The sequence below is a fragment of the Lepus europaeus genome, chromosome 1 (genome assembly GCF_033115175.1).
Source record: "Lepus europaeus isolate LE1 chromosome 1, mLepTim1.pri, whole genome shotgun sequence".
Classification (NCBI taxonomy): Eukaryota; Metazoa; Chordata; class Mammalia; order Lagomorpha; family Leporidae; genus Lepus; species Lepus europaeus.
Window position 1 is genome coordinate 163,270,760 of NC_084827.1, and position 12,398 is coordinate 163,283,157.

General features: G+C 62.0%; 1 protein-coding gene across 1 annotated transcript; it reads left to right on the forward strand.

The window, feature by feature from the left end:
* The first annotated feature begins 636 nt into the window (after nucleotides 1-636).
* WNT6 (Wnt family member 6) lies at nucleotides 637-12,398 on the forward strand. Its single transcript, XM_062201905.1, has 4 exons — nucleotides 637-716; nucleotides 9,706-9,926; nucleotides 10,121-10,455; nucleotides 11,877-12,398. Exons 1-4 carry the CDS (start codon nucleotides 637-639, stop codon nucleotides 12,336-12,338), a joined length of 1,098 nt encoding a protein of 365 aa, XP_062057889.1. The 3' UTR covers nucleotides 12,339-12,398.

Here is a 12,398-nt window from a genome sequence, read left to right on the forward strand (position 1 = left end):
CCCAAACTCCCTCATTCCTGGGAAGTTTTCTCTCTTTACAGTCAACAAACCTGTCAAACGTCTCCCAGCCCGTCCCCCATTCCTCAGCTCCTCTTCCTCCCCCCACCCACCGCTCTTCCTCCCCGATTCCCCGCGGCCGGGGGCGGCGGGGGGCAGTCCCGGGGAGGCGAGGTGAGGGGGCGAGGCGAGCGCGTCCCGAAGCCTGGAGCGCGCTCGGGCCCCGCCCCGGCACCCCGCGCCCGCCCTCCGCGGCGCTCCGCGCCCGCCGCCCCGGGGCGCGCAGCTCCCTCCCGAGAGTCCCGCCGCCTGACTGTCGCAACTGCCACCCCCACGGCCCCCCTGCCCCCCGCCCCCGCCCCGGCCCCGCTCCCCTCCCACCCCCGCCCCCGGCTCTGATTTCTTCTCCCGAGCGAGCTCGGCAGGAGACACAGGCGCTGGCTGCCCCGTCCGCTCTCCGCCTCCGCCGCGCCCTCCTCGCCCGAGATGGGCCCCGCCGCCGCCGCCGCCGCGGGAGCCATCGCCTCGCGACCACCGCCTCCGTTGCCACGCTCGCGCTGACGCCCGGGCCCCCGCACGCACCGGGTTCTCCGCAGCCTCGCCCCCCTTCCCGCACCAGCCGGCCGTAGAGCGGCCACGATGCTGCCGCCCGCGCCCTCCCGGTTCGGGTTGCTGCTGCTGCTGCTCCTGTGTCCGGCGCACGTCGGAGGACTCTGGTGGTGAGTGCGACTCCCGACGCTCGGGGCGCAGGGGACCCCGGGACTGGGCCCGGGCTTCCGCGCGGCAATCCCGCTGCCTCTGGGCTCTACCTGCTGGAGGAACCCAGCCGCGAGGCAGTTTGGCGAGCGGGCGATGGGAGGAGGCTCACGGGGCACTTCCGAGGTGCCAGTTAGCTCACTGGTACCCCAGCACACGCTCCTCCTCCGCTGTCTCCCTGGCACCCCAAGGCTCTGCGCTCCAGGCAGATCACCAAGGAACTGGCGGCGGATGGGAAGGGCCACCGGGGAGACCGGGAGAAACGAGATCCGTGGTTACACATCCCAATTAAGGGGGGTACGACGAGGGCCCTGGAATTAGGGGTTGGGGGCCGGATTTGGGGGAAAGAGAGGAAGGCAGGGTCAAACAGCTGCCCTTTCTCTGCCCACTCTATGCTCTCCGGGGTCCTTCAGAGTGGGTGGTGTAGGGGAAACTGAGTCAGGACCTGGCTTTCTCTACCTCTTCTTCCTCGAGCTGGAAAGAGGAAGGAAGGCGGAAAAGAGACCCAGTCGCCGGACCCTTCCAGACGCAGGGCTAATGGATGGAGAAACACACACACACACACAAACGTGTGCAGCCCGGGAGAAATGGGAACCAGGGAGGGTCCTGTAGGAAGGCAAGGGGGCCTGGCCAGCTAAAGGATGGGCTCGACTTCCGGACCTGGAGCGGGCCAAGGGACACCTGGGCCGCGCAGGTTGCTTGCAGGAGCTTTGCGGGGGCGGAGAGCGTGGGTGCCCGGCCGGGACAGCTCAGAGACCCTGATCCCGAAGACATTTCTCCCTCTCAGTCTGCAGAGCTGCAAACACCCGCCCGGAATAGCTCAGAGTTTAGAGGGGACGGACTTGGACAAGAACGCGGCTGTATCCGCCAATCCTGAGAAGGCAGGGTCTTGTCTATTTGCATATCGTCACGTCATTGGCTGGACTCCTACCCTCCACTCCTCTCCTCTTCTACCCTTCGGATTTGGAAGGAGGGGTGGGGCAGGCAGATCCCTCTCTTGTGAGGACAGTGAGCAAGATGCCCTCACAGGGAGTTGCTGGCCGCTAACCCTTTTCCCTGATGTGGGAGAGGCATCACTGGCCGATGTCAGTGAGGGGACCAGTCCAGGACGACCCTGGTCCCAGCTGGAAGCAAGCATCCTTGGGTTCTGGCTTAGTATAATGCAAGTAGCAGCTTTGACAAAGACAGACCTGAGATTTAATCTCGACCATTAAATCTGTGACCTTGGGCAAGGCGCTCCCTCCCTGCTCACCCCCACTCCCCACATCTCAGCTGTGGAGATAACCTGCCTACCTGGCAGGCCTGCCGCTGGCAGGATTAGGGGAGAAGACCAAGAATGTGATCAGATACTAGCAGGTACTCTCCTCAACCCAGCTTCTCCTGGCCAGGATCCGCAGGCGGTCGAATCCAGTTAAACTGAAAATGCAGGGTCCCAAGCAAGACTTTGTAAAGGGACTTCTTGGTCCCCAAACCCACCTTTCCTAACTTGGTCCTCTCACAGGGTGTGGGGGGCAGGCTGTTCCCTTCCCTCCCCTCCCCCATCTGTCTACATGGTTCTCATTCTTGCCGTTAAGATGCCCCTTCCTCCATGAAGCTGTCCCTGGGCCTTCCCTTTGCTGCTCACTGCACACTGTGCGTGTGCACAGGGCAGCCATGCCAGCAGTTACTGCACGGAACTGACAGCCATGTCTCCCTCCCATGTCTCTCCCCTGCTCCTGGGAGGCAGAGCGCTTGCCTCTAAGGCCCTGAGAGCCGGGGCTGGAGGCAGGGCTGTGGAGTGGCATGGAGCTGGTCGATTCACTTCTCTGGAGTTTGTGTCTGTAGGGGTCCCTTTGTTCAGGAGGGGCCCGGTCCCTTGGAGGCTGACCCTGAAGCCGGGAAGCGAGGGGTGGGGGAGGAGGTGAGGAGGGCAGGTGTGGGAGAACACAGAGGCCTTCATGGCCGCAGCTGCTGGGCCAGCCGGGTGAAGAGTGAGCGGCTGGCGTGATAAGGTGCCTGGTGACTGCCTCACTCAGATGCGTCTCAGCGAGAACCTGCCTCTCCCACCTGCTTTGGCCCCTGGCTTTCCTGTGTCTATTTTTGACACTTCATTCCTTTGGTCTGAGCCCAGCCTCCCTCTCCCATGATCTTCGACTCTGCTTACCCTCCTGTTCCACCTGCCCCCTCCAACGCCGCCCTCCAAGGTCAAGTTTGGGCTGATGAGTACTCTATGGGTCTACGGTTTCTTGCTACCCCCTGGGCCCCTGCCTCCCACCCCCACTTCAGCCTGGACCTCGCAGGCTGTTCCCTGAAATCTCTGGATCTCAGAGAACACGGGCAAGGCCAGAGCACCGAGCTGGAGCAGCTGAACCTGCAGCAGCCCACTGCAGCCAGGCCGGGAGCCGAGAGGACCCCAGGACCCCTGATTGACTCGGCTGTCCTGGTCAGGCAAGGGGGACCTGGAGGGGGTCTCCCAGGCCCGGGAATCGGCTCAGGGAACGTGCCTGCAGCTCCCAGAGAGACTTCCCTTCCACTCTCTTCCTCCCCCAACTCCTCCTCCCCGCCAGTGCAGTCTTTGTAAATCCTGTGTGCAGCCTCTCTGTGCCTCTCCCAACTGGGACCCTATCTTTGTGAATCGAAGAATTCCAGATTCCAAGATACTGGTCGGGCTGTCCTGAGGTCGCCTGGTCCAGCCCCCTGCCTCCAGGCCATCCAGCCCATGATCAGGCCCTGACAGTCTAGAGAGTGAGGCACACACAGAGAGAGGCTGTCACTTCCCCATCGCCAGCTCCACCCCTTCGGCTCTGCTCCCCCCGCCCTCCCCCAGGAAGTTCTTCCCCACATCTGACCCATCTTTATTTATACCTCCAATCAAAGGACGTAGAAAATAACTCACTCCCATAGAACCGCCGAATCCATCTCCCTTCTCTCTTCCTCTCTCCTCTTTCTGTTTTATATTTTCTATGAAAGAAACTCGCCCTCCCCTTGTTCCACTGGGGAAAACACCACCCAAACCCCTCCCTCACCCAGCCCATCTTGCCCTTCACTCCCACCCCCGCTTCGCTTATGGACAGGAAACAGGAACCAGAGGCCCCGGATGGCCATGGCCGCCGTCTGGCCCCGCAGGGAGGCAGAGAAAGGAGCCAGGCTTCCTTCTGCTGGCACCCAGGTCTCCCAGCTGCCACCCTTTCCCACCCTGGCTTCGTCTGGGGCCCTGACCCTGTGCGGGCCCCCTCCAAGCTCCAGGATGGGGTGGGATAGGGGTGGGATGGCCAACCCCTCAACTCCCCCCCCAAACCCCAGGCCAGGCCTCCCTCCTTGGCAGCTTCCCCTGGAGGGAGACAATGGGGCTGTGAGCAGAAAAGGGCAGGGGCAAAAGGAGGCCGGCTCGATCCAGGCCGGAGCATGCCCCGAGCCCCCCAGAGTCCTGGCACTGGGACATGTCCTGGGGGTGCGGCCCCTCCTGTCCCGGTTCTCATCCTAAGCCAGGAGCTGGGGGGGGGGGGTCAATGGGAGGTTTGATCACCAGGGCCCAGAGAGGGGGATTCCAGAATGTGCACTTAGATGCGGAGGGGATGAGGAGAGGGTAGGGCTGGCAGCAGGGCACCCGGCCAGCAGGACGCTCAGGAAAGGCAGGCGTCTCTCCGCTGTGGACACGAGAGCGCCCCCTAGGTTGGGGAGGTAAGAGCGCCCCCTAGCCTCACCCCCTTCCTGCCCAAGCTCCGCCCCTCCCCCATTCTCCCCAGGCGCTTAGGGAGAGGAAAGCAGCTGGGAACCAGCTCAGAGCCAACTGTTGAATCTGGAAATTAGATCTAGAGGGGCTTCAGAGATCACCTGGTCCAATATCCTCACAGAGCCAATAAGGGCAGCCGGGTCCAGGGACAGCAGGTGACTTGCCCCGTGCCACTCAGAATGCTGGGAGTTGAGAGCTGGCAGTGCCTTTGGCACCATGGGGGCTGGGAGCTCAGCAAAGGGGTCCAGGCCCCTCTGTGCCTCTGCATCCCCCTCCCGGGGTGGGAGGTCAGAAGGCACAGACGTGTCCTCACGGCGTCCAGTGGAGGACCAGGCTGCCCACTCCTTTGCCTCTCATGGCCCTGACCAATGGGAAACCCCTTTGAACAGTGGCATGTGTCAGGGAAGGAGAGACCATGCCTCGCCCGAGGGTGCCGAGGGGCACAGGGGAGGGGTGGCTGGGGGCTGGTGGGCAGTGGGGAGGCAGGGGTTAATGGAGCTGGGGCATCACTGGCTTTTGATGTGGTGGTTGGGGTGGGGGTAGGGCCTGGGGGAGGGGGAGCAGTAATTACCGAGTTAGACAGAGCAGGACAGGACGGGCGGGCGGGCACAGGCTCGCAGCCTCAGCAGCCGCCAGGCAACATTTTTCTGCCCCTTCTCCACCATCCACCTCCCCCACCCCCGTGCAGCCCCCACCCACAGCCCCAGGGCTCAGGGCTCCCTCTGCTGGCTCATGGGAGGTGGGGTCAGTTAGGGACCTTGAGGTGGGGGTGGGGAAAGAGAGGGAGGCCAGGTAGGAGACCCTGGAGATGAAGCTGGGCATCTTGTGGGCCTGTGACCCTTGAGGGTCAATAGCTCCCTGAAGTGGCTGCTGGGGAGGGGGAGGGGTCCTAGCGGGCCCTAGGCAGGGCTGGCTGGAGGAGGAGACACAGGGATCCGTGATGAGAAGTAGGGGCAGAGTCGGGGAGAGGGTGTTCTCAGACCAGAGTAAAGGTGTGGCTCCCAGGGAGATGAAAAACACTTGGAGCACACTGGCTAGGAGGCAGGCAGGTTCCCATCCTACAGCTGGGGAAACTGAGGCTCATCAGCTGTTCAACAAGTGCCAAGTAAGTGGTGACTTCACAAGCCCAGCCACTCACCACCGTGATGGAGCGAGCAAAGACAGTCAGGTGCAGCCCCAGGTCTGGTGGGTCCCTGAAGCTCTGTGCTCTGCGGAGGCCCTCATGCCTGCTGGTGAGTTTTCTAGCCCTCTTGAAAGATAAGACAAGCAAACATGAAGAAGAGTTATGCTGCCGGCAGGATACCACGCACCCACAAAACAATGACACCTGGTGGGGGGATGAGCAGGGGAAGGTCATTGGGGGGGGGGACTTGGAGAGATGCTGGCTATGATCTTGAGGACTGAGAGGTGTGAAGGGGTGAGTGGCTCTGGGGCCAGATATTTAGTGGTGTGGTCTGGGATGGATGCAGAATTAGCCTCCACTGCTAGGGTGGAGGATGGCAGCAGCAGTCTCCTGATGCACCATTTCCATCCAGCGTGGTTTGGTCTTTTAAAAATATTTATTTCTAACTTTTCTTGCCCCGGGATCCCTCCGCTGAGGACTGTGGTCCATCACCTCTCCTCTTGTGCTGACCATCAATGGGACAGGGGATGGGGGAAGAGGGGATGGGTGGGAGATTGGGGGGTGGGGATGGGTGGAGTCAGACTAGATGATTTCTGGAATTTTCTTTGATTCTCTGAACCAGGGATGGAAATGTAGGTCAGTCCAGAACCCTGGAGCCTTCGGGGCTTTGTCAACAAGCATGGGGAACTGGCCAGTCCCTGATGCCGCCTCATACGGGTCCTACCAACCATAGCCCTGGGGAAGGAGATCTTGGTGCAGGCCATACCACTTAGAATGGCCGGCCTGAGGCTTGTCCCATGCTGCCTGCATGCTGAGTTCTTTCAGAGCTGAACTCTTGTTGTCTACGTCCAGGGATGGCTCTTTGCTTAGGACCTGAGATCCCAGATACCCGATATTCCTTTCTGCCACCAGGCAAATTCTCCCTAAGTGACCCAGCTGCTCCGGGCTCAGCCCAAGCTGATGCTCACCCAGGGGCCCCAGTAGCAGAGTTCCTTCCCTAAGGAAGAAGGAGTGGGAGGAAAGTAAAGGGAAGGGGAGGTGCAGGGGGTGGTTAACGCCAGCGAGGGTATGGGAGCCTCTTGTGCTCACTTGGCGCTTTCCTGACTGGTCCAGAGCGGCTCAGCTTGCACGGAGCCTACAGAAACCAGGGTTTCTAGGGAGGCTTGGTGTCTTACCCGAATGCGCCTGCCACGCCCCTGCGGGAGTTTCACTTCCATGAATTTAGGATGGGAGCAGGGACAGGAGGGCAGGCAGCAAGCTGGTCCCTGGGGACTCCGTGCTCCCACTGCCCATCCCGCCTCCTGACCAGCTCGTAAACAAGTCCAGTTCCCAGGCAGCCGGCCAGCCTGGGAAGCCAGACCCAGACGAGAAACGGGCTCTGGGGCAGCCCCTCAACCCTGAGAAGGGCCAGCCACACCTCCTGGAGGGCCCTGCCCTTCCTGCTCCCGTGATTCCGCTCCTATCTCCAGCCCCTGGGAAGCAGACAAGGTCAAGAGTTTTCACCATTTCCTCTTGCTTGTCCCTACTCCCTCCTGCTTTCCTAGGGAGGGGAGAGGATGCAGCAGAGTGACCTTGCGAAGATGAGGCCAATCAACCTTGGGAAAGCAGGGAGGTAGCAGGGGATGAGAAGGGGGTCCTGCAGAACTCAGCAGCTGGGGCAGTGGGGGTGGGGGCGAGGAGTTGGTGGAGACCCAGGCCCCAGGGCAGAGTCCTGGCCACACAGGTGCTGGGAGTGGAGCTGCCCATCCCCAGAGCAGCTTCTTCCCTGCTTCCCAGCCCCATGGAAATGATTTAGGAAGTAACATGTGGACAGGGGCCTGGACTCCAGTGAGGGTCTTCTCTCTAGGTGGCTGGTTCACGCCTTCACAAACATGTGTTACATTGTGTTCATACATAGAACTCATAACAAGCACATTGTCAGAATAAACATTGGGGAAATAGGGGAAAAATCTGACCAGGAGACAAAGGAGTGTGAGACAGGTGTAACTCTCCAGTAGCTCCTGACCACGTGCACTGGCCCTGCACAGCCATGCCGGAAGCTGCCTCAAACCCTTTCTATAGGGGCTGGCGCTGTGGCATAGTAGGTAAAGCTGCCGCCTGCAGTGCCGGCATCCCATATGGACACCAGTTCAAGTCCCGACTGCTCCTCTTCTGATCCACCTCTCTGCTATGGCCTGGGAAAGCAGTGGAAGATGGTCCAAGTCCCTGGGCCCCTGAACCAGTGTGGGGGACCTGGAAGAAGCTCCTGGCTCCTGGCTTTGGATCAGCCCAGCGCCAGCCATTGTGGCAGTTTGGGGAGTGAACCAGCGGATGGAAGACCTCTCTCTCTCGTCTCTCCCTCTCTCTGTCTGTAACTCTGCCTCTCAAATAAGTAAATAAATCTCTTAAAAAAAAAACCCTTTTTACAATAAGGTGGGGTAGGTGGGTGAGGGGGAGCTACAGATGGAGGATGGATAGATACTGACTGACTCTCAGAGGGCTTCTCTAAGGGCGGGGGCTCAGGCTGGGACGACCCCTAAGCTGCTGAAAGGAAGGGGTGGAGTGTGAGTCTTTGCTTTGAGATGTGTGGTTCCCAGACTGTCTGAGTTCGGGTGATGACAGCAGCCTGTGTGTGTGTGCATGTGTGTATATGCTTGTGTGTGTCTCTGTGTCTTTGTGTGCATGATTGTGTGTGTGTCTGTGTCTGTATCTGTGTGTGCCTCTGTGTGTATGTGTGTGTGTCTGCGTGTGTGTGTGCATGTGTGTGTCTGCATGTGTGTGTCTCTGTGTCTTTGTGTGCATGACTGTGCGTGTCTGTATCTGTGTGTGTCTGTGTGCATGTGTGTATCTGTGCGTCTCTGTGTGTATGTCTGTGTCTATGTGCATGTTAGGAGACCTTGAAGAACTGAGCCTACACATCTTCCTGCAACGGCCCCTCCAAGCACCCCTCTCTCGCAGTGTTGGGAGTTCTGCCTTAAGATCTGAGTTCCTTTTACTGCTATTCCAGATCTTTCCATCTCGTTGTTGTGCTGCCGGAGCGTGCCTGGGCAGCCTGTTCTTGTGGAACAAATGGGGACAGTGGGGTGGATGTGAACTAAAGCAAAACTCCAAAGTAGGCCACCTTGACCTCCTGCACCTCTCCTCCATCTTGCTCTACATTTCTCTCTCCCGCTGCTCCGTCTCCACCCGGTACCTTTCCTTTCCTCTGCGGAGGGACTTTGGGGTGGTCTCAAGTTACCTTCAGCTCCCAGGTGCTCTGCCTACTCATTCCTTCCGGACAGCTCCATGTGCAGAGAGGAGCAGTCTGATGACAGCGCTTGCCCCCGGGGTGAACACCTAACTGACTTTACCTTCAGGAAAACCAGTGGCCGCCTCTCAGCAGGTGCAGCTAAGGCCAGGAGTGGAGGGAGTCCGCGCAGTGAGGGACTTCCCGCGAGGTCTTGCCCCACCACGCCAAACATCAGGCCCCTCCCCAACCCCTGACGTCACGGCAGGGCTCAGGGTTTGGGTTGCTGGACCCTGGAGCGGGCGAGTCAGTCCCCAGCTCCTTCCTCCTGCCGCCCAGTTCTGGGAAGCGATAGCAAGGTGCAAGGACTCACCTTAAAGGTCAGAGTGCAGCCTCCACGGCTTGCAGGAGAAGTTTGGGCTGGGGTGGGGGTCGCGACTCATCAGGGGCGCTGTTCCCTGGCCAGTTCAGCATCTCCTGGGTGTCCGTGCCCCTGGGATCGCTCCCCCCCCCCCATCAGTGCTGTTCAGCTGGTGCAACGTCAGCTTGTGACCCTTCCCTGGTGCTGCTTGTTTTGACACTTGCTCTCTTTAGCAGCCTTCTAGATCATTCTGCGGATCTCTTTCTTGTCTCTCTTTTGGGCTGACCCCGAAGATTTTGAACTTAGGCCCACTTAGTGCCAGCTGCACCTTGAGTTGACTTCCTATAGGGGGCGCTTTAAGGAAGATGTGTTCTGTAGCAACTTTCTGCCTAGAGTCTAGTTAAGAGGGGACACAGATTGGAATGGTAGCCCAGACAGGACAATGTCCATCTCAGCCGAGGGGAGGGTGTTGGGGGGGCAAGTGGCGGCTCCCCGCCCACACCAAGCCTGGTTTGAATGACACCCCTCATCTGCTGTTCTCTGCTCCCCAGGGCCGTGGGCAGCCCCTTGGTCATGGACCCCACCAGCATCTGCAGGAAGGCACGGCGGCTGGCAGGGCGGCAGGCAGAGCTGTGCCAGGCCGAGCCGGAAGTGGTGGCAGAGCTAGCCCGTGGCGCCCGACTCGGGGTGCGAGAGTGCCAGTTCCAGTTCCGCTTCCGCCGCTGGAACTGCTCCAGCCACAGCAAGGCCTTCGGGCGAATCCTGCAGCAGGGTCAGTGTGCGCAGGGGCCAGCGGGCGGTGTGGGGAAATCTAGGCTGGCTGAGTCCTACCTCCTTCAGTAGCCTCCTGGCCCACCCTCTGCCCCCTGCGCGAACCCCGCCCCGCAAGCCCCTCCCGATGTCACTTCGCCCCCTCCGCGCCCCCGACCAGGCGCCCGCGCTGACCGCTCCTCCCCGCCCCCGCAGACATTCGGGAGACGGCCTTCGTGTTCGCCATCACCGCGGCAGGTGCCAGCCACGCGGTCACGCAGGCCTGTTCCATGGGCGAGCTGCTGCAATGCGGCTGCCAGGCCCCCCGCGGGAGGGGCCCGCCTCGGCCCTCCGGCCTACCAGGCACCCCGGGCCCCCCGGGCCCCGCGGGCCCCGCGGACGCCAGCGCCGCCTGGGAGTGGGGAGGCTGCGGTGACGATGTGGACTTCGGGGACGAGAAATCGAGGCTCTTCATGGACGCGCAGCACAAGCGGGGCCGCGGGGACATCCGCGCGCTGGTGCAGCTACACAACAACGAAGCGGGCCGGCTGGTGCGTGCGGGGGCGGGGAGGCGTGGTGCGTGGTGGAGGAGCGTGTTTGGGTTAGCCTGGGCAAGAAGGGAGGGCACTCGGGAGGATGGGCCTAGGAGAGGTGGTGGCTTGGGGAACTGGGAGGGCTCGAAGCTTCATGGTCCCATGGGGGTGAGGACGTGCAGGGAACAGGATGCAGGGCCATTAGGGGCCCCAGGGAGGCAGGGCAAAGCCGTGACACAGGACAGGTAAGGCAAAGCTGGAGGCTGGTAGAGATCTGGGTGCCAGGGAGAGAGTCAACGCTGGGGGTGGAAGATAGAACAGAAATGGGAACAAAAGAATGAGGTGAGCCGATCCAAGGGGCCACAGACATGCACGGGGGCCAGGGGCCCATCCGGGCGTGGGGGCCGAGGGTGTCAGGCTGAGCCCAGGATAGCTCTGACTGATTCTGGTCACCAACTGGATGCCCAGCTAGCCCAGGGCAGGTGTCACCTGTCCAGAACCATGGCAGCCTCTCCTCCTCTCCCTCCCGCAACAAGGAAGGCCCCAGAAGCTGCGGTGCAGGGGCACGAAGCCCGCGGCTGGGGGTGGTGGCGTGGGAAGATGGAAGGTTCCAGAAAGGCAGGCGGGAGAGACACCAGGGAGGGAGTGGAAAGTAGACACAGGGCTGTAGGTCAAGTTGACCCGTGGACTGGAGATGAATTTCCTGCTTTATCTGACCCTGAAATCTGTAGTGGATCCGGGCTTCCAACAGCGACTGAGGTGAGGCTCCTGGGCTGCCGACCGCTGTGGGCTCTCCTGGGCCCTCCTGCACCCCATGCCCCTTGTGCTCCAGGGACCACCCCCCCCCCCACCTCCGCGCGCGCACACACACATATCCTGTGTCCTCCAGGGTTTGGGCCTGAGGAATCGGGCAGGCAGGGAGGAGGGGGCCGGCGGAGGAATGTCCGGACAGGCCCACATACCTGTCGAGAGGGTTGGGGAGGGGTGGCTGCCACAGACACCCAGGCGGCTGGCTCTGCGGCTCCGTCTCCTCTCCTCGCAGCCCGCCTGGGGGGCCGTGAGGAGGCCGGGTTGGCAGCAGGGCTGGGCTGCGACAGCTGCCTCCCTGCACCGCCCTGCGCTCCCCAACCCCTCCTCCCGCCGCCCTCCAGGGAGTCGCCCCTGAGCGCCATTCTGCTTTCTGGTTTTGGACCCTGGAATCTGTGCTGCACACTGAGCCCCTTACCCCCAGCTTCTCCGACTCTTCCGTCCTTACCCTTCCTCCATTCCCAGCTGCCGCGCGCGCCCCTCGTGGCCTCCTCTCCACCCTGCGCTCAACCTTTCCGGTCTGTTTTGTCCTCCCTTCCCTCCCCCCGCCCCGCCCCAGTCCCCATTCTTACTTTTGGGCCCTCCTCACCCCCACGGTCTCCGCCATTTGCCCTCTCCTCTGCTTCCCGCAGGCCGTGCGGAGCCACACGCGCACCGAATGTAAGTGCCACGGGCTGTCCGGCTCGTGCGCCCTGCGCACCTGCTGGCAGAAGCTGCCCCCGTTCCGCGAGGTGGGCGCGCGGCTGCTGGAGCGCTTCCACGGCGCCTCGCGCGTCATGGGCACCAACGACGGCAAGGCCCTGCTGCCCGCCGTCCGCACGCTCAAGCCCCCGGGCCGCGCCGACCTCCTCTACGCGGCCGACTCGCCCGACTTCTGCGCCCCCAACCGGCGTACCGGCTCGCCGGGCACGCGCGGCCGCGCCTGCAACAGCAGTGCCCCGGACCTCAGCGGCTGCGACCTGTTGTGCTGCGGCCGCGGGCACCGCCAGGAGAGCGTGCAGCTCGAAGAGAACTGCCTGTGCCGCTTCCACTGGTGCTGCGTGGTGCAGTGCCACCGCTGCCGCGTGCGCAAAGAGCTCAGCCTCTGCCTCTGACCCCGACTGCGCAGAGCCGCCGCTCCCCCGGCAGGGGGCGCTGCGCCGGCCCAGGCGCTC

Excerpts from the sequence above, each read along its gene's own strand:
- WNT6 (XM_062201905.1), top strand. The coding sequence starts at position 637 with ATGCTGCCGCCCGCGCCCTCCCGGTTCGGGTTGCTGCTGCTGCTGCTC. Across the intron at positions 717-9,705 it reads CACGTCGGAGGACTCTGGTG|GGCCGTGGGCAGCCCCTTGG; the intron begins GTGAGTGCGACT and ends TCTGCTCCCCAG. Across the intron at positions 9,927-10,120 it reads CGGGCGAATCCTGCAGCAGG|ACATTCGGGAGACGGCCTTC; the intron begins GTCAGTGTGCGC and ends CCGCCCCCGCAG.